This window comes from Diuraphis noxia, unplaced genomic scaffold (assembly GCF_037042655.1).
Source record: "Diuraphis noxia isolate RWA-SAM2 unplaced genomic scaffold, SU_Dnox_SAM2 contig0001, whole genome shotgun sequence".
Taxonomy (NCBI): domain Eukaryota; kingdom Metazoa; phylum Arthropoda; class Insecta; order Hemiptera; family Aphididae; genus Diuraphis; species Diuraphis noxia.
The window spans coordinates 49,863,620-49,882,148 of NW_028301711.1; the positions used below are offsets into that span (position 1 = coordinate 49,863,620).

At 26.2% G+C, this 18,529-nt stretch overlaps 1 protein-coding gene and 1 long non-coding RNA gene across 4 annotated transcripts; one reads left to right on the plus strand and one right to left on the minus strand.

Annotated features, from left to right (window-relative positions):
- The first annotated feature begins 11 nt into the window (after positions 1–11).
- LOC107162192 (uncharacterized) lies at positions 12–10,388 on the plus strand. Of its 3 annotated transcripts, XR_016189675.1 has the most exons (5): positions 12–283; positions 364–503; positions 681–711; positions 7,567–7,671; positions 7,749–10,388. XR_016189675.1 is itself a non-coding variant. In XM_015508977.2 (4 exons), the coding sequence occupies exons 1-4, from the start codon at positions 171–173 to the stop codon at positions 7,763–7,765; spliced, it is 375 nt and encodes a 124-aa protein (XP_015364463.2). In that variant the 5' UTR covers positions 14–170; the 3' UTR covers positions 7,766–10,388. The 3 variants fall into 3 exon arrangements, 1 of the variants encoding a protein (XP_015364463.2); XM_015508977.2 differs by lacking the exon at positions 681–711 and having other exon boundaries at positions 14–283; XR_016189678.1 differs by having other exon boundaries at positions 18–283; positions 364–711.
- On the minus strand, positions 3,157–7,390 carry LOC149060864 (uncharacterized). Its single transcript, XR_016189686.1, has 2 exons — positions 5,093–7,390; positions 3,157–4,469 (listed from the first exon to the last, which is right to left on the minus strand). It is a non-coding gene; the product is annotated as an uncharacterized LOC149060864 (long non-coding RNA).
- Positions 10,389–18,529: the final 8,141 nt, after the last annotated feature.

Genomic DNA, 18,529 nt, shown 5'->3' on the forward strand with positions numbered 1-18,529 from the left:
CTGGTTCCAAACAAACCGTTATCACGGTTCATTCCTTCATTCCATAAGAAATACATTGCCTGTTTATTGTTTTAGATTCATTTGGTTTTTTAATCCTTTTAAATTATTTTCTTATAATTTTAAACTATATCATTATTTTGTACGCATAAGAAACTCGAGGTTTTTTAATTATGGTAAACTGCTGGGCACCCCAATGTTCACACAATTCTGTAAAAGAATCGTGTTCTTTTTTTCGTTTTCCTACAGATGGTACAATACGAAATTCTTGGACGAATTTAGTTAGGTAAGCTTTATTGTTCATTAAATTATTGTGTTATTTATACTATTAATACTATAGTAATATTATTATAATTGTTTTATTAGGAGGGCAGATTCTATTCCCTCAAATAATAGTCGACTGTATAGTTGTCATTTTAAAGATGGTTTGAAAGAAAACGGTCCGTCTATTTTTACTTGGAATGAAAACAAAATTATGCATTTTATTTCCCCCCAAAACGTAAAAGGTGATTTTTATTGATATGTCATATTTATAATTATTATTAACTTTATGTCTTACACATGAATACCTCATGGAAAACGGAGAAATACCACGGTGCATTTCTTGTGGTAGAGAGTATGTTATATTATATAAATGGTAATATTCTATGTTTCATACTTTCATTGGCCTCCGATGATAACAGTTCGAAATAACGATAAACATTTTTTGATAACGTAAGTAGTAAAAGTAAATTTTTCATAATATATTTTTGCTATAGTTTATTATGTAATATGTTATTAATTAGTTTGTATGTACAAACACTACAAACAAATTACATATTCTAAATCTGTAAGTTTTCTATTTTTTAAATATCTATCAAAAAAATCACTATGTTAATGTTAGTGTAATTGTCATGAGAATGTAAAAAAATAAAATGAACTTAAATGAGACAAAATGTTTGGTCTACACTGATACATATCTCATCGAGTCAGAATGTAGGTTATGTCGTACAAAAATTATATTTTTATTAATTTAATTATTAATTAATGTGAAACGTGGTAAAATATTATGTGAAATCTATAGCTATTTTTTTTGTTTTTATTTTATTTTTATAATTTCTTCATAATATGGTATATTAAATATATATAATATTGCAAGTATTTAATATATAGTATATTTTTACTTATGTACTATTGTACTATATTTGCATTTTATGATGTTAGAGAGATAAAAAACCAAATTTAAGAACATAAAATTTGTTTTTTCATGTTCATTTTTTTATTTTATATCAATAACAACTTATGTCTCTTTGTGTACCATGGGTTATATCATTGTGAACTATGAGTGGTCTGCATTGAGAAACTTTTTACTTTTTTTAAAACAAATTTTGTCAATGGTTTTAATAGTTTTTAATAATGATCTAATACACTATAATAAGCCTTACTACTTTCAACTTCGTTTATTACAGTTAGAAATTATGTACTTCTTTCATATCTTTAATGAGATACAATAATACAAGTTTTGTCTCAACGTGAACCATTCTCGCCTACTGTATAGCTGTTCTGTGTATTTTGTTTGCCAAACAAAAAACATTTTATACTTTAGGCTTTAGAGAAACCTCTGCTTACAACTTACAAGTTACCACAGATAGTATAAGTATTATCCCTCTTGTAAAGTCAAGGGGAAATATTTCTAAAAGATTATCTTCTCCTCCCTTATCAGTAAAGGTAGATTGGAAAAGTATTGTAGATAGATCGGTATGTCTACAGCTAGTGTTACTCTGTTGATGGACACATATTTTATATTAACTGAATTGCCTTTGAATCAAATCAACATCGTAAAACATAATTTATTTTAATTGTTAATACCAAGCTAGCTGATAAATTTTTTATAAAATAAAATATTTAACTAATATAAAATGTAAAATAAGCAATGCTGTAAGATATTTGAGCATTGGTATTCAAATACTTTTTCACTTATTGAATTATTGAATACTATCTATCAACTTTTATCTTTGTTCATACTCTAATGTATTTATAATCATCACATTTATCTGTTAAAAGTTTAAAACTAGGTATTGTAAACTTCAAAATAGATATAGATAGCCTATGGCTAGGAATGTCTTATTTTATTTTATTAAAAAAACTTTTATTTGATTTTTAAGTACTATTTCACTATAGGTAGCTATTGAATATTTTATACTTTTCTTTCTACTTTAAATAAAAATATTTGGAATTTTTAGTTTATCATCATTAAATACTCTTTGAAGAAGCAATGTTTTTGAAATTTATTCATCAACTATAAACTTATTATTGATATATATGTATATTGTATATTGTTAATTAATAACAAATAATAAGGTATGACAACAAACAAGTTTTCGTGTAGACATAATATAGTACTACAATGATTAATTTGTTTTTACTAGTTACTGTTTTGTAAATAATTTAAATATAAATATCAAAACCCTCAAACAATGCTGTACTGATATTTATAATAAGAAAAAGTTTTATTTAAAATAATACTTACGTGATTTAGGTACTAATTGATCAAGAGAAATACTTGTGTAATAAAAAAAAATTGTGTACATAACATTTTAAATAGTATTTTTAAACTAGATACTTGTTTTTGATGTAGACTAAAGTGTATTATCATTCCAATTATGTCATTACCATAATTAATTTACAATTCTTTTCACAATTTTGTAATAGTTTAAAGATAATTTCAATATATGAACTTAATTTCATTTAACTTTTGCTTCATGTTCATTAGTGTTATTAAATGTTATTGGTAACTGATGAAGTAGTCCTATAGTATAAAGATAATATAGTTATTCAACTCAATTTTTTATTCCAATAACCATTTAGGGCCAATGTAGTATATATAAAAAAAAAATATTGACAATAGAGGAATTGATTATTGATTAATCACACTTTAAACATCGAACACATCTACTTAATTTGATAATTGATAATCACGTATTATCACCACAATATATCATTAAAAAAAAAATATTTAATACTTACAAATTATTAAAAACAATGTTATGGTAAACGGAAAAAAAACCAAGGAAAAAACCATGGAAAAAAATCCAAAAAATAAAAAAACCATAAAAATAAAAACAAAATTTTTAAATTTTGCTATATTATGTCATATAACATTATTATAATAATATCTTTCCTCCTCCAGTAAGTTAAAAAAAAATAATAATATCAATTAAATTCAATTTTTAAAATATATTGTTTATTGAATTTGGCATAGTTTTTATTAAAAGGTCGGTAGTGTCACAACGTATAATATCAAATAATATTATATTTTAATTGTACTAAAAAAATTAAATAAAATATTAAATAAAATAATTTGATCAGTTGAATAAAGTAAAAATAATAAAATTACCAATAAAAATGTGATCAGTCGAATAAGTAAAAATAATAATATAAAAAAATGTGTATAAAAATCGATATGTTATCGATACCTTATTGTAAATGAGATGGCAGTTAAAAAGTTTTCAATATTGTGTATACCATTGTTATAATCTTCACAGAATTGTTTTAATTAAATTTGTATTCTTTTGTACACCGTTTTTTGTCGTTTCTGTTGTAGTACTCCTAGTTGAATTTGGGCTAGCTTTGTTTCATCAGCTGCCACTTCTAACCTTATTTTTTCTATAATAGTCCAAATTGTTGGATGTGTTTGTCCTACTAATTTACTAAACCTATGATTCCATCCTTCGGTTGAATTGTTCGTACGTTCTTCATCATTTAAAGTTGAATTGTGTACGTTCCATAAGTTTGGTGGAAAAATAGGGGGGCAGTTTCTTAAGACTATTCTGTTACTTTCATTTATAACTTACCTGTACTTGCCATTAATGTATGTTGTATCGAAATAATTTAATAAATTTTCAGCCTCCCCAGGAATAGTGGTTTCTAAATATACCATACCATCTTTGACATCTCCAACGGGTAAAAATGCCAAGCCATCCATTTTTCCACAAAATTCGATTAAGTTTTGCTCTTCTCTGTATTGCGTCTGCAACCCTAACTCTTGTACTTTCCGATAAGTCGACTGAGTTAAATGGTAGAAACAACCTTGAATGTGTATATCTAATCCAAGAACATGTGTGATAGCTGTGATAACTGCACTTTCAAAATCAACATGTACTACCACAGGATCAGGAAATAAATGTTGTTCTTCACATTTTTTTAAAAACGTAGTGAGCATTTGCTCATAAGTTGTCATAGTTTTATTCTGTAAGAGAATGTATACTGCTGTTGTAAAATTTCTATTTGTTTCTACCCGTATGAAATACAGCTGACTACAAAGTTTTGGAGCCAAAGCAAAGTTTCCATCCATATACCATCTCGAAGAACTTGCTAAATTAACAAGCCCTTCATGTGTTGCAAACATCACTAATTCTTTCATTTGCTTCTTTCCCGTTGTCATCAAGTAACAGTACTTTGTTGTGTGGTTCTTCTGTAGAACACCACTCCCCCTAAACATAAATTAATAAAATTAATAACTGAATGTTTTGATTTTAAATGATTTGTTTTTATTATTATTTTTTAATATAATAATTAATATAGAATTTTATACACACCATACAATTTTCAAAATATTTTGTTTTTTTAGTTTTTTATTCTAATTATTATAAATTTCAATAAAATTTTATCCGTTGGGTCAAAAAACTTGAAAGTTTAATACAAGATTCCCCATAAGTTACTATAATAGCAGTTTGAAAATATTAAAAATACATAGTCAAAATTTTTATTTATAAAATTATAACCGTTTAAAGTTCAACTTTTGACAAAACTTGTTTAATTGAAAATTTACAAATTCTTTAGTTACTAAAAATTTATAAAATGTTAAACTTTTATAGCTAAGGATTAAAAATTTGAACAAGGTTCCGCGTAACATAATCATCACGATTTAGGACGTATTCAAGAATATAAATTTTTTACAAGCATTAAAGTTCAAATCTTAACAAAATACGGAAAAAACATGAAAATTAGCAAATTATTTTGAGTTAGACATTTTTATAAACTGACATTTGTTGTCTCCGTCATAACAAGGCTAATTAAATTTTGTTAATAGGTGTCAACCAATTTTATTACTTACCAAAATCTCAAGTTCGTCTAGTGTAGCTGGATCGATAGGATTTTTCTTTTTTCTGTAGTTTCTGATAGTTCGTTTTAATTTTTCTTCGACGGGCATCCTTGCTCTGGTGTAGCATCTAATTGAGACACAGCTTCAGCATACATCTGTGACGGATTAGCTCCAGAATACTTTGCAATCTCTTTAAATTTATTGATGGCTTTTGCAATATCAATTTTTGCTGGTTCAGCTGGGTGCTCATGCATTACTTTGAGTACTGGGTGTGTTAAAAGTATAGAGGTGTGGAGAATAGCTGGGCAGTTTAAAGAACTCTACTACATCTCCATATTGTATAATATTTTTTTCCCGCGTATTTCATTACGAACATATAGCCTTTAAACATTATTTTGTCTTTTCCTTTATTAGATGTAATTATTAACATAATTAAACACAAAAAATAACTTGAAAATGACAACTTAAAAGTTTAAACTCAAGTTAACACGACAATTCAATGACTTCAGTTCGATGAAATATGTTTTACTACATTGTGTAACAACTAAATAATCTATATAATAAATTAATAACTAGTCACTAGGTAATACCTACAATAAAATTATGCAGGTGTGCCTGTCGTCTGTATAATTTTAACCGTCTAAATAAGTCAAATAACTTTTAGGCCAGTATAGCCCAGTATAAATACCTTTTTAATCTTAATGATAGTTATATACCTCTATTGTACTTTTATGATCATATAATATACAATATATACACAAATTATAGCTATGCATAGGTACAAAATATAAGATATAAGATATAGAATATTAATTGAATGATGTTAACTAAAATTTCCCAACACGAAAATATACCACTCCCAAAACATAGCATAACAAAGTTAAGCTGTTTTAAATATTTTTGAATGTGAACAATTTAAATATTATTTTTAAACATAAATATATATATTATATTTAATTATTCAAAATTTATAAATTTGGTTACGAAAGTATTCAACAGATAGAACACCTGGGCAGTTGAATTATTGATCTACATTTTTAATTAGAAAATTAGAACTTATGACTAATGAAATATGACATAATAATATATGGCAAAATATAAAAATTTGGTTTTTATTTTCATGGTTTTTTTTTTTGTTTGGTTTTTTCTCTGGTCTTTTATTCCTTTGGTTTTTAATTTTTTGGTTTTTTTTCCGTGATTCCAATGGTATAATATATAATTTATTTTTACAATTATAATATACTAGTAGTACTAGATACTAGATTTAGTAATTAGGACTTAAGAGTATATATTATAATATACATAATACATATATATGCAGTATACACTATATAGTGCATACTATACAATTATATCAAAAAATATAATGAATAGGTAAATTTTGTTTTAAATACAATTTTAAAAGTTTTGAATATTCACAAATTATAAATTTTGATCACAAAATGTTGGCACCCATTTGGTCGCCATTGGCTCCCCAAATATAGACTTGCTGTAATATCCTATTCCTGCTAAAAATATATGAATCTTTGTTTATACCTTTAGTATTTCTTTAAGAATTGTAGAAATTAACAACAACAATTTTACTCTTTTAACTAGGTATTTCGATTTAAAAAAAAAAAATGAGTTCTCTCAAAATGTTGGTGTTCTTCAGCTGTTTTTTGTATAAATATAGTTTCTATTTATATTGAATATTTAATTTTTGTAAGAATTGCTTTTAAATTTGCATATTTTATAAAATAAAAATATTTTAAATTCATCTGCACTTAAGTTACTAACACTTTTTTTAAACTTGTACTTTTGAATGCTTTTGATGATGTCCAGATGGTTTTGCAGTTGAAGATTTGCTTCAACGAGGTCGTGGCTGGAAGAGAGTACGCCTGTGTCGTTGTTGTTGGTTCCGATAAGGGTATTGTCTGAGGTTAGGATATCTGCTGTGAATAAAGTATAGAGGAAAGGAGTGATGTCACTACCTTGGGGGACACCTGCTGAGATTGTTTGTAAACTGGAGAGTGCTGTATTTATTTTTACTCTGAAGCTTCTGTCTCTAAAATTATGTATTAGACACTTAATTGATGCAACCTGTTCCGTATCTTGGAGGGCATGCTGCAGGTGTGCTCCACTGAATGCTGTTGTGTCTGTGATGCTGCGAGATGCAGCTCATCATCTAAAACAAATTGACCAGTATTCAATTCTTCAAACTCTTAAACAATGATGTTTTTGGTAAAACCATAAAATCGTTGCAGAGACGTTTTAAGATGGAGCTAGTGTCTTGTGATAAAATATTATAAAAACTTATGAACAAAGATTCAAACATTGTATTAGGTGCAATGAAAATCTAACTGCTGTTTCGATAGAAAATAAAATTATTAAGTTTTGCTAGCCAATATATTATATAAGTATCTATTACGCATACAAGTATAAATGTTGTATTACTTTTGTTAATACCTTATTTTTAATAAATAAATTAAATTTTTTTTTTACTATAGGTTTTGCAGTACTAGATATAAGTAAGTTATTGATGTACGAGTATCATGATGGTACTATGAAGAGTCATTTTAGAGATAAAATAATCCTCATGTATACAGATATAGGTAAATTGTTATTTTTATTTATATTTTCCTATGACAAACATAGCATAATATGTTTATTTATTTATTTTTTGTTTTAGATTCATTGATTTATTAATTTATTATATTAAGAATGATGACTTTTATAAACTTTGAAGAGCAACGCTAACTTACTGGACTGTATGGATACTTCAGACTTACCTAGAGATCACTCCTGCTATACAGCTGAATGATTCCAAGGTTGTTTTTCAATGAGATAAAAGGACTAGCAATTGCTGAGTTTATTACCCTTTGAGAAAATTCATATGCTTACATTTTGAACAACAAGGAGAAATTAAAGCAAAGGGGAAGAGACGTGTAGTTAAAAATCATAAGACTTTAAAAGATGATTTAGATTGCCTTTTCTCCAACGACAAAAAAGATAACTCTAAACTACCTATATATTAGGTAAAATGTAGCCATCAGATCATTCAACCATAGGATACAAACAACTATCAAATCCAAAAAATTATGCTCCAACCAACAAGATGATAAAAATGTATCCACTTCTTATCGTACAAACTGATAGAATATAAGCTAGTGTACATTTAAATTTGATTGTTAATTATTGTAATGAAAAAAAAACTATAAACATTATAATAAATTTTATAAATGTCAGGTTAAGATTTTTTATTTTTTTAAATATCTCTATAGATATTAAATAGTTTTTTTAATAAATTCATGTAATGCATCTAACAGTAGGTAGTAGCCAGTAGATACATATATATTAGAGATGTTACGAACCATAATATTTAAGGTCGAACTGAACTTTTCTTTAAATTAACAAACTCGAACAGATCCGAACCTACACACTTTTAATCGAACCCGAACCGAACCGAACTCTTCAAATATTTGATCGAACTCGAACCGAACATTAAAAGTTAAATTGGATATATTTAAATTAATATTGATTTATTTAGTTATTTATCATTATACCTCAAAATTATTGAATAAAGATTTTTCTACTATTTACTTAATTACTTTAAATAAATACTTAAATAGTTAATAATTATTATGCACGAGATTTTTAATTTTTAATTATTAACATGATGATAACTGATAAGAAAAAGCGAAAAACATCAATATTTAAAACAAGCAAACATTAAAAAACTAATATTAATCTATTAATTATTAATTATATAATAATAATTTATAATTTTAGCCGTTACTCCATCGACTTTTATTTTTATTTCTCTGGTTCGATTATCGAACAGAACTATTAGATATTTGGTTCGGTTTGAAAATTGAACAGTTCGTAACATCTCTAATATATATTAATTAGATCCATTTTTACTTGACTAAATATTACCTCTATATTTCAAAAATTCTTAGGTGAGACTTTATTTATTTTCAGTTATAAGTAGGTATTTAATCACTTATCAACTGCAATATAAAATTATACAAGGTTAGGTATAAGCTATAAAAGTTATAAATATATACATTTTATGTAATATTTACATAATAATAATGCCTTATCAATAGTATAATGCTTTAATGGTATATTATTAAGAGGATATTGCACCCGCATATGTTATATTGTTATATACTTTTATCTGTCTTACACATGTACTACATAGCAAATTTTTGTTCATTAGTTTCATTAGTGTGCTGTTAGTTTTGATATTAGAGTGAATTGATCCATCATAACCTAACTTTTAGGTAAGAACATTATATGTGTTCTCTCGTTGTTTTTTTAGGATATTTTAAATTTTAAATGAGTTATGAGTATATTAAGTTTGAATATTTGAAAATGCATCACAAAATGAAACTACTGTCCAAATTGCATACTCATAGGTTCAGCAGTTTTGGCTAGGAGGTTATATTTAATTTTTACACTTTTCGTCCCTTTTAACCACCTTTAGGAGTTGAATTTTACAAAATAAAGCTCATAAACAATGTTCATTTGTGTTATAGAATATGTATACTTCAATTCAAACGAAATAAATGTTTTCAATTTTTACCACTTTAGGGGTAAAATTTTCATAAATTTGTTCTTAGCAGATGCCTAAGTCTTAATATAGCTATCTGCCTGCCAAATTTCAGCCCAATCTGTCCAATGGTTTGAGCTGTGAGTTGATATATTAATTAGTCAGCTTACTGTTTTATATACACCAATACAGATATAAGATATAGTAAAACACATAGTTCTCGAATGTTATAGGTTTTTGTTTCATTAAACATTAAATTGAACATGATATAGATCAATGGCGTAGCCAGAGGTTGTTAGAAGGCTTTACGGGGGGCTGAATTTTTAATAAATTAAAAAATATTCTTATAATCTATAAAAGTTACAAACATAAATTTTGTATATATAGTTGTACGGGAACAGAAACCTTAAATAATACTTTGGCATCAGTATACTAAACTTAAACTTGTGAAGTTCCTACTTTTTATTATTTTTTTTATTTTCTATTAGGTTCTAAGCTAAATGTAATTTTGTATATGATTTATTGACTTCTTATTAATGTAATATTCATTTACATTTTTTTCCTATCTATCACATGTAGTATGTACTTATTATGTATGAATGTATGTAGTAATGTAGTATGTAGGTATAGATAATATTATGTGAAAAACAGTTCTGAGCAATGAAAGTCTGTCAGACACTAAATATTACTAAGTATTTTTTCATGATATTATTGCTATGTTAAAATAATTTGTTTTATGTCCAAAATTATACCTAAAATATCTATTTATAAAAACTGTGTTTATACTTATTTTAGAATTTTTCGTCACGGTTTTAACTTTGAATTACTTAAGACAGATCTTGTTTTAAATTGTTCAATTCTTAGCTGTAAAAAAATTGAATAATTTATGACTTGTCAACATTTGAACTTCAAATGCGTATAAAAAAGAGCCGAAGTGATTTCAATATTTTTAAACCGATTTATAACAACTTAAGAAGAACCTATAGTATTAAATTATCAAGATTTTTTACTGATATAAAAAAAATTTAAATGTTTATAAATAGCTCAAAATTCAGTCTAGTATATACTGTTATTTGTTTTTGAAAATAAAATTTAAAAAACGTTCCATCATGAGAAATTTTTGATTACCAGTGGAATATACTGTCAAAAAACATAAACTTCAAATGTTCATAAAAACTAATTTAACTTTCCTGTATACTTTTTTTTGTTAAAGGTTAAAGGTAGACAATTTTATGAGGATACTTGTAATGAATTTTTAAATTTTAGATAGAAAAAAAAATTTTACGAATATCTAACTTAATATAATTTGTAAATTTTCGTAACTTTGAAGAGACGAAGAGTTGTATCAAAATTCAAACTTCAGACACTCATTACCTCAGAAATGTATAGGTACTAAATTTTTAAGTTTTTTGACCTAGTAAAAAATTTTTATATTAACCATAATTTAAGAAAAAAATAATAAACTAAAATTTTTAAACCTGTATGATATATAAAAAAAATATTATATAAACATCCGGGGATTATTACATGTATCTACTTATACGGTTATTATTATTTTCTAGTTACACCATAAGTCCATAAACCAAAATCGATTCTGTAAAAATCTGGTTTTGCATAAAAATTCCAGGTTTTCGTTAATTTTTGCTGTTTTGTTTTTCCTAGTGCTTATATGAAAACTAGTATGAATTTTCAATTTTGACCTTAAAAGTACCTACTAGATTTAGTTTTCCACCAGAAAAAATACTTAATTTGAAAATTGAAGCAATTTGTCTACTTGTTTACGGACAAAAAAAAAACACTAGTGTAAAAGGACGAAACACCGTCCAATACTCACATTCAATGATATAATATTTGAAAAACATTTAACATTTTATTTACACAATTTTTCCCATAAAAGTCGGAATTTAGGGAATGTTTATTATTTTCAATGTGCATTCAATAATGAATACCTAATTTTGTTTTGTCCTGCAACCTGCGGTTGTTAAACGTTTACCGGTGTAGGCAGTGGCGTAACTAACAGCAAATATTTGGGGTAACGAACACTTTTAAATACTTCACCTTCTCCAATAAGCATAATGAATGATGAGTACCACTTATACGCATAATTTCCTCCTAAATTATTTTAAAATAATCATTATACTTATATATTATTATTATATTATACTTATCATTATACTATTATTATACAGTTTTATAACACGAAAATTCCGGTAAAACACGATTGCGTACGATTTTTGTCTGCAGCTTTGAAGCACTGTTGCCATTTGCTTTGAACTTATAGAACAGGGGTTACTTCCATAATTTTTTTTTTATTATTATTATTGAATAACTATTTTTTATTATATTATTTTAACATTTAATTATTTTATTTTGTGTACTATATTATTATAACATAGGTATTTATCGAAAATTGAGATTTTTAAGTGGCACCATAACTTAAGTCATTTTTCCAAAATTTAAATTTTACTGATCAAAAATAAAAACATTAATTTAGCAACGATGCACAGTAAATCGTACGCAATCGTGTAACGTACGCAATCGTGTTTTCAAAAAGAAACATCGTACGCAATCGTGTGGTACCCCGAAAATTCACAAATAACGTATTTTTTTCTTGATAACTATTTAAAGATAAATAAATAGTAAATACACACTGACGCGGATTTTTTTTACTAAATTATATAAATAATTTTGGGGTAACAAAATGATACTCTTGCCACCCCATAAAAATGTTTGGGGTCACGACCGCTACCCCTCGCTACCCCATAGTTACGCCACTGGGTGTAGGTACCTATACCTATATACTATATAGCATTATAAATGCGGAAAAGTCGGTAGGTATACTTCTCTTGCTGCCAATCTAGTTTTCATTAATCAAGGTATATATTGTTTCCTGCAATACGAGATTTTTATAATATATTCTGAATTTCTGAGTAACGTTTCAAACAACCTATTTAGTTCGTTTCTCGAAATATTTGTGCCGTATACACGTAAAGTATAGACCAAGAGTACAAAACCATGCACCAATATATAGATACGATAATAGTGGTATTTAATTTACATACTCATGGTTAATGATTATTTTATGTATAAAAAGCCAAAATATACGAGTAAGACTACCTAAGTTAAGAATATTTTTATTCTTCTGACTTCTGAGTTCCGAAGGAATTTGAAATGATGAATTGATGACCTACTTTTATTGGTATGGTTTTTAATTAATGTTGCTGTTGTAATTAAATTTAATGACACTCGTCTCAACAATGAATTATATTACCTGATTAATAATGGATCAATGTCGTAATTAATGACTAATGAATATAATAATCATTGTAAATATAAATTATTTGAATGCATAGGTACTAGGTATATGAACCTTTTTAATATAGTAACCCATACGTTTAGCAGGATCACACTGTGTAGCTGAGAAAGTCCTACCAAATTTATACACTCAGTTTATAGGATTAGATTGAGTGTAATTACAATTTATCTATTTATATATATATTTATTATTTATCTAAATAGAATTGACCCCGAATTTTTATGAGTGCTATTATTTATATGTATAAAAGCATCCTCTCTAATAATTGTATACTCGTAATTTGTGTTGAGTGTTCTATAATTCTATAATCTATAATCAATATGAATCTTGATTTTTTTTAAGTAGGGACTGCTGGGACAGTAATAACTGTATCTCCTATAGAACCATAGGCTGGGACAGAGTGGCCCACCGGGCAACCGGGACATTTCAAAATAATTTTATAAACACATTTCATAAAAAAATTGATTACGTCTATGTCTATGTACGTAGAGCTCGTATTGAAAAGTGAACTGAAAATATTGGTTCGCCCGGTAAGAATTTTGGGGTCACTCCGCTTCTGACCATAACATAACATCAACTGTCTAATAGATATATCGACGTATAAAGTCTCGTTTTTATTTCCTACAACGATTAATGTTAATTATGTAACTTTGATTTATCAAAGCAGACGGCAGTTAAGAATAAACGTGTGAAATATTACAAATAGATTTTTCAGTAAATACTTTAACTATTAATCAACTTACAAAAAACTATGAAAAAAAGCGCCCGAAAACGTACGTATAGACAACACAACGATGGATCGGATACATTTAAGAATATAGGTACCTAACGGAATCGTTATATAATATTATGTAAATGTAAATGAAGAATAAATTGTAATTAAATAATAATAATATGATATTTATAATTTAGAAGATTGTTTTTTTTTTAGTGTAGAACTCATTTATTAATTCTGAATTCATAATTCAACATTAAAGTCTAATAAAATATTATTGTTTTTTTTTTATATACACAATCAAAAAGTAGATAATTTAAATTGGGAATCAATTGTTATATTTCGTAAGAAATGTAAGCATCCGCCTAATCGTTTGATGTATACTAAATATTTTTATTATGCATATAATTAATGTATATACACATCAATAAATTATAATACTTGTTATAAATCGTTTCACTGGCCATAATATACCTAGTGATTGATAAATAAATTAAAATGTAATGGGACTATGGAAAATAAAGTAGAAGCAAAAAAAAAAATTATTTAATGATAATATGTGGTTAGTCGGTAATACGCGTGTAGGTAATCGTACTGCATTTTTATTACATTTCTATACATTATATTACGTTTTTATTAAACCTACTGAAGTCTGAAACTATTTCTCAATTACAACGATATTATTTTTAGATTTTCTTCAATAGAATTTGAATATTCTAAGATTAAAGACATGGAAATTTGATTACCAACGTTTTATTACATGTTGCTCATCGGTGTCGCAACTTTTCCATATACGAAGAAGTTATTAGGCATTATTTAATTATTATAAAATTACTATTTTTATTAGTTTAATAATAATTTATTTAGATGATTGAATATATATACGTTTTACGATAATAATTCTTGTTGCACAAATAAACCTTAAGATCAGAATTACTATTTTAGATTCTGAGCTGACCATGAATGTACTTACATATTGATTTTACTGTGTGTTTTTTAGTCTACCGCTTCCTTTTGAAGCAGTAAAAATGGATTTAAATCTTCTACTCTTAAGAGACGATATCGAAATAGTAAAAATACATTGTAAAAAACTGATGGATGCGGCGAATAAAGTTGGTCTCAGAATAAATGATAAAAAGACAGAATATATGAAACTAAACAGAAAAGACAGGACGAAGCGCCACGGGGAGAGTATGAATATAGATGGACATATATTCCAAAGAGTTCCACAATTTAAATACTTAGGTGTCCTCTTAACTCAGGACAATGAGTTAAAGTAGAGATTTCCAAAAGAATGCAACTGGCCAATAACTGCTAAAAAAATGGGAACCCTGCTAAAATTGAGATCAATATCTTTGAACTTAAAAATAAAAATATACATGACATTAATACGTCCTGTCGTCCTATATGGGTCAGAAACATGGGCACCAAGAAAAATAGAGGAAATAAAACTAGACACATTTGAAAGAAAAATTTTAAGACGTATATACGGACCTTGTTTCGACTCAAGAACCCAAGAGTGGAGAATTCGAACCAATGAAGAACTACAGAACTTGTTTCAGAGACCATGTATTTCAAACGAAATCAAAAAAAGAAGACTGTTGTGGGCAGGCCACGCCTGGAGGAAAAAAGGCGCAATGATTAACACGGTAATCAGGGAAGAACCGAAAGGAAAGAGACCACTAGGTAGACCACGCCTAAGATGGGAAGATTGTGTGAGGAAAGATGTTAAAAATGTTAAAGAGGTTGATCCAGGAGCAAACTGGAGAGAAATAGCAGAAAATAAAATAAATTGGAGGGAAATTTGTTTTGCGGAATGGTCTTATAGGCCGGAAAAACCAAAAAAAAAAATAAATATATATATATAATATATATATACCTATATTTATATACTTTTTTGCTTACAACTTATAATATGAAATATATTCCTTACCTCTAAAAATGTATTTATTTTTTTAATTTGTATCATCAAATAATATCTACAAAATATAATAATGTGCTTCATGAAAATAATCGATATAATAAGTAGGTGTAATTTGTATTTATTTTGGAGTAGGTGTTTTTAAAATAATAGGTTTTATATAGTTACTTTAATACAATTTTATACTGGTTCGATTATTAGTTGCTTATTACGGTAATACACTAATGTAATTCGTCAAAAACTGGCATTGTGTGTGACAATCTCTGTTTTTTTTCTCCAGAGTTTTTGATAACTATTTCGAATTTTTACTTTTAACCCTCTTGACTTTAACACACACACACACACAAACATACAATTCATTGTAAAAGCAATGCCTTCATTACTCCGCTAAGAATTTAATAATCACAGTACTTTTAAATTTTTACAAATTAATTAAGAAAAAAAATATAGGAAAAACAGGAACATAATTCATACATAATTATAATGCATCGAACATTTTTACTCATAATAATTTTTTTATGCCATTCTAATTTGAAAAAAAAACTTATTCCTATGAACCTCTGATGACCGACTAAAATCGGTTTGTTTGAATGTAGTGATTTATCATGGTTTTCACATTTGAAATAATATAATAATAATATAAATATAATAATAATATAGATACATTATGATTATACAATAGCAAGAATAAAATATTACTAAAACCAATCCTTATGCTTGGATTGTATTTTTTTATTTATGTTTAGCATGTGTCTATATTTTAATCTAAATTTAAACGAATGAATTTTGGACAAACGCCAATAAACAGTATTCACAGAGTAGACGATTGAGCACTTTATACAAAAATACGAAATCAACTATTTCTTTAAAATTAAATATACAGTAAATTAGTAACTACGCATAATTGTATATTTAATGACTTATGGAATATTGAACTTATCATACTTTAAAAAAATTCAACTTAAATCTGTAAAATTATATTCATGTTAAATTTTTAAATCAATCTAAATATTATTAACAAACTGTCCTTGCACCGAAAAATAAATTCCTGTGCATCATAACATCAAGTTAGTATAATATAATCAAACAATTATTTTAATATTATAACTTTTATTTGTTGTGTATATAATATATATTTTGATGTAGGTAGGTGTTTAATTAGTTGTTGTATATATACTTTACTTATGTTGTTTACTATAATAGTTGTTAATTAAATGTCATTTAATTGGTTTTGTTGTTAGTAATATAACAAATAAATGAATAATGATACATATATAGGTTGTAGGTAACAATACTAACAAGTTACAAGGCATATCTGATATCTACGCATATACCAAACTTATAAGCAAGGATGAGAGAAATAGGTACATCACGTTGTGTATTTTAAATATAAAAAGTATAATATTAATTATTATCATATAAAATATAGATATTGGAAATATAAACACAAAGTAGGTACTTTTTAGTTTTAAGTTAGTTATGGAATTTTCACACAACTGAATAAACATAAATTTTGATAATTATAGTATGTGCTTTAAAAATAATCAAACCTATACATTCCTAATTAAAATAAATATTCAATAGGTACTTAGGTACATACATTAAAATATACATAATTCTGATTAAGTAGTTTAGTTGAAAAACGTAAGAATGAGTGACAAAGTAACCGAAAACTTGTATTCTTAAAAGCGAAATATTATATATTACTCAAAAATATTTTGAAAATATTATTTCCTTTAATTCAAATATTTAAATTCCATATCAATCATTCTCACTAGATCTGGACATTGGATCATTCAAACTAATGCAAATAACCTCGCTATATTGATCAATGCCTATATGCATTATGATTAATGTCCATAAGTTATGAGTTTAACTACTTTCATTTTAAATTATATTTAATAAATAACCGCTTTAACAATAATAAACAAAATGTAAATTATGCATTGATAAATAATGAAAACGAACATTTACATATGACTATCACGTGATTGAAAGTATTAGTCTAATCTTTAATCAATCTGCAGTCATCACCGCAGAAATATAATCAAAAGATCAAACCTGCTGCAGCTGATGGCTCATATCGCAACCGGTTCGAAGTTTGGAACGGAGGGGATACTATACTTAGATAAAAATGAGATATAGATGCCAGATAGTTATGAGTTTATGACTTATTAATCTGTAACTTATGACTATAATTATACGTATAATATATTAATATGTGCTTATACGGACGTACACAAATTGCCTCCATGAGCTTTTTTTTAAAGGTTACTCAAAATGTTTCCTGGTTTAAATATCAAAAATTAGTAACAATAAAAGTTGTAAAAATGTAAATAAAATAATAAAATAAATATTTGATAAAAATTGCAAGGATCTACAATTATTCTTTTAAGAATGATAAAAATATTAAAAAATAGTTGAATGAGAATTTGTTATATTACGAGTGAATGTCATGATATTTGACATTCCAATAAACTTTTCCTTTTGTTAAATGTATGAAAAAATTAATAAATATCGTATTCAATTTTCAAACTAAGATGTAAACAAAGTTTTTTATAAATTTCTAATTCAAAGTAATTTAAAAATTATCGTGATTTTTGACGAATTTTGTAAAAATTCTAAATTCAAATGTTCATAAAAAATAATTGTGGATTTACGCTCAACTGTTTTTTTTTTCGCTAATAAAGTAATAACAACTTATGAGGAACATTACATTATATTTTCAAGTTCTTTATAGGCTGATCACGAAAATCTTTTTTATTGACGTTAATTAAATAGAAGCTAATAATAATCAAAAATTGCTTACGCCTATAAATAGTTCAACAAATAGTCAACAATTTTGACGACATTATGGTATATAGAGAATTTGGATTTAAACTTTCAGTGAAAATCTCGTGTATCTACGATAATTTTTTTAAGAGTTACACCATAAACCAAGATTGATTTTATCGAAAGCTGAT

Bases quoted from the DNA above. Each gene is read 5' to 3' on its own strand.
- LOC107162192 (XM_015508977.2), top strand. From the start codon at position 171: ATGGTAAACTGCTGGGCACCCCAATGTTCACACAATTCTGTAAAAGAA. The intron at 284-363 runs GTAAGCTTTATT...TTGTTTTATTAG, and splicing joins TCTTGGACGAATTTAGTTAG to GAGGGCAGATTCTATTCCCT. The intron at 504-7,566 runs GTGATTTTTATT...TTTTTACTATAG, and splicing joins TTCCCCCCAAAACGTAAAAG to GTTTTGCAGTACTAGATATA.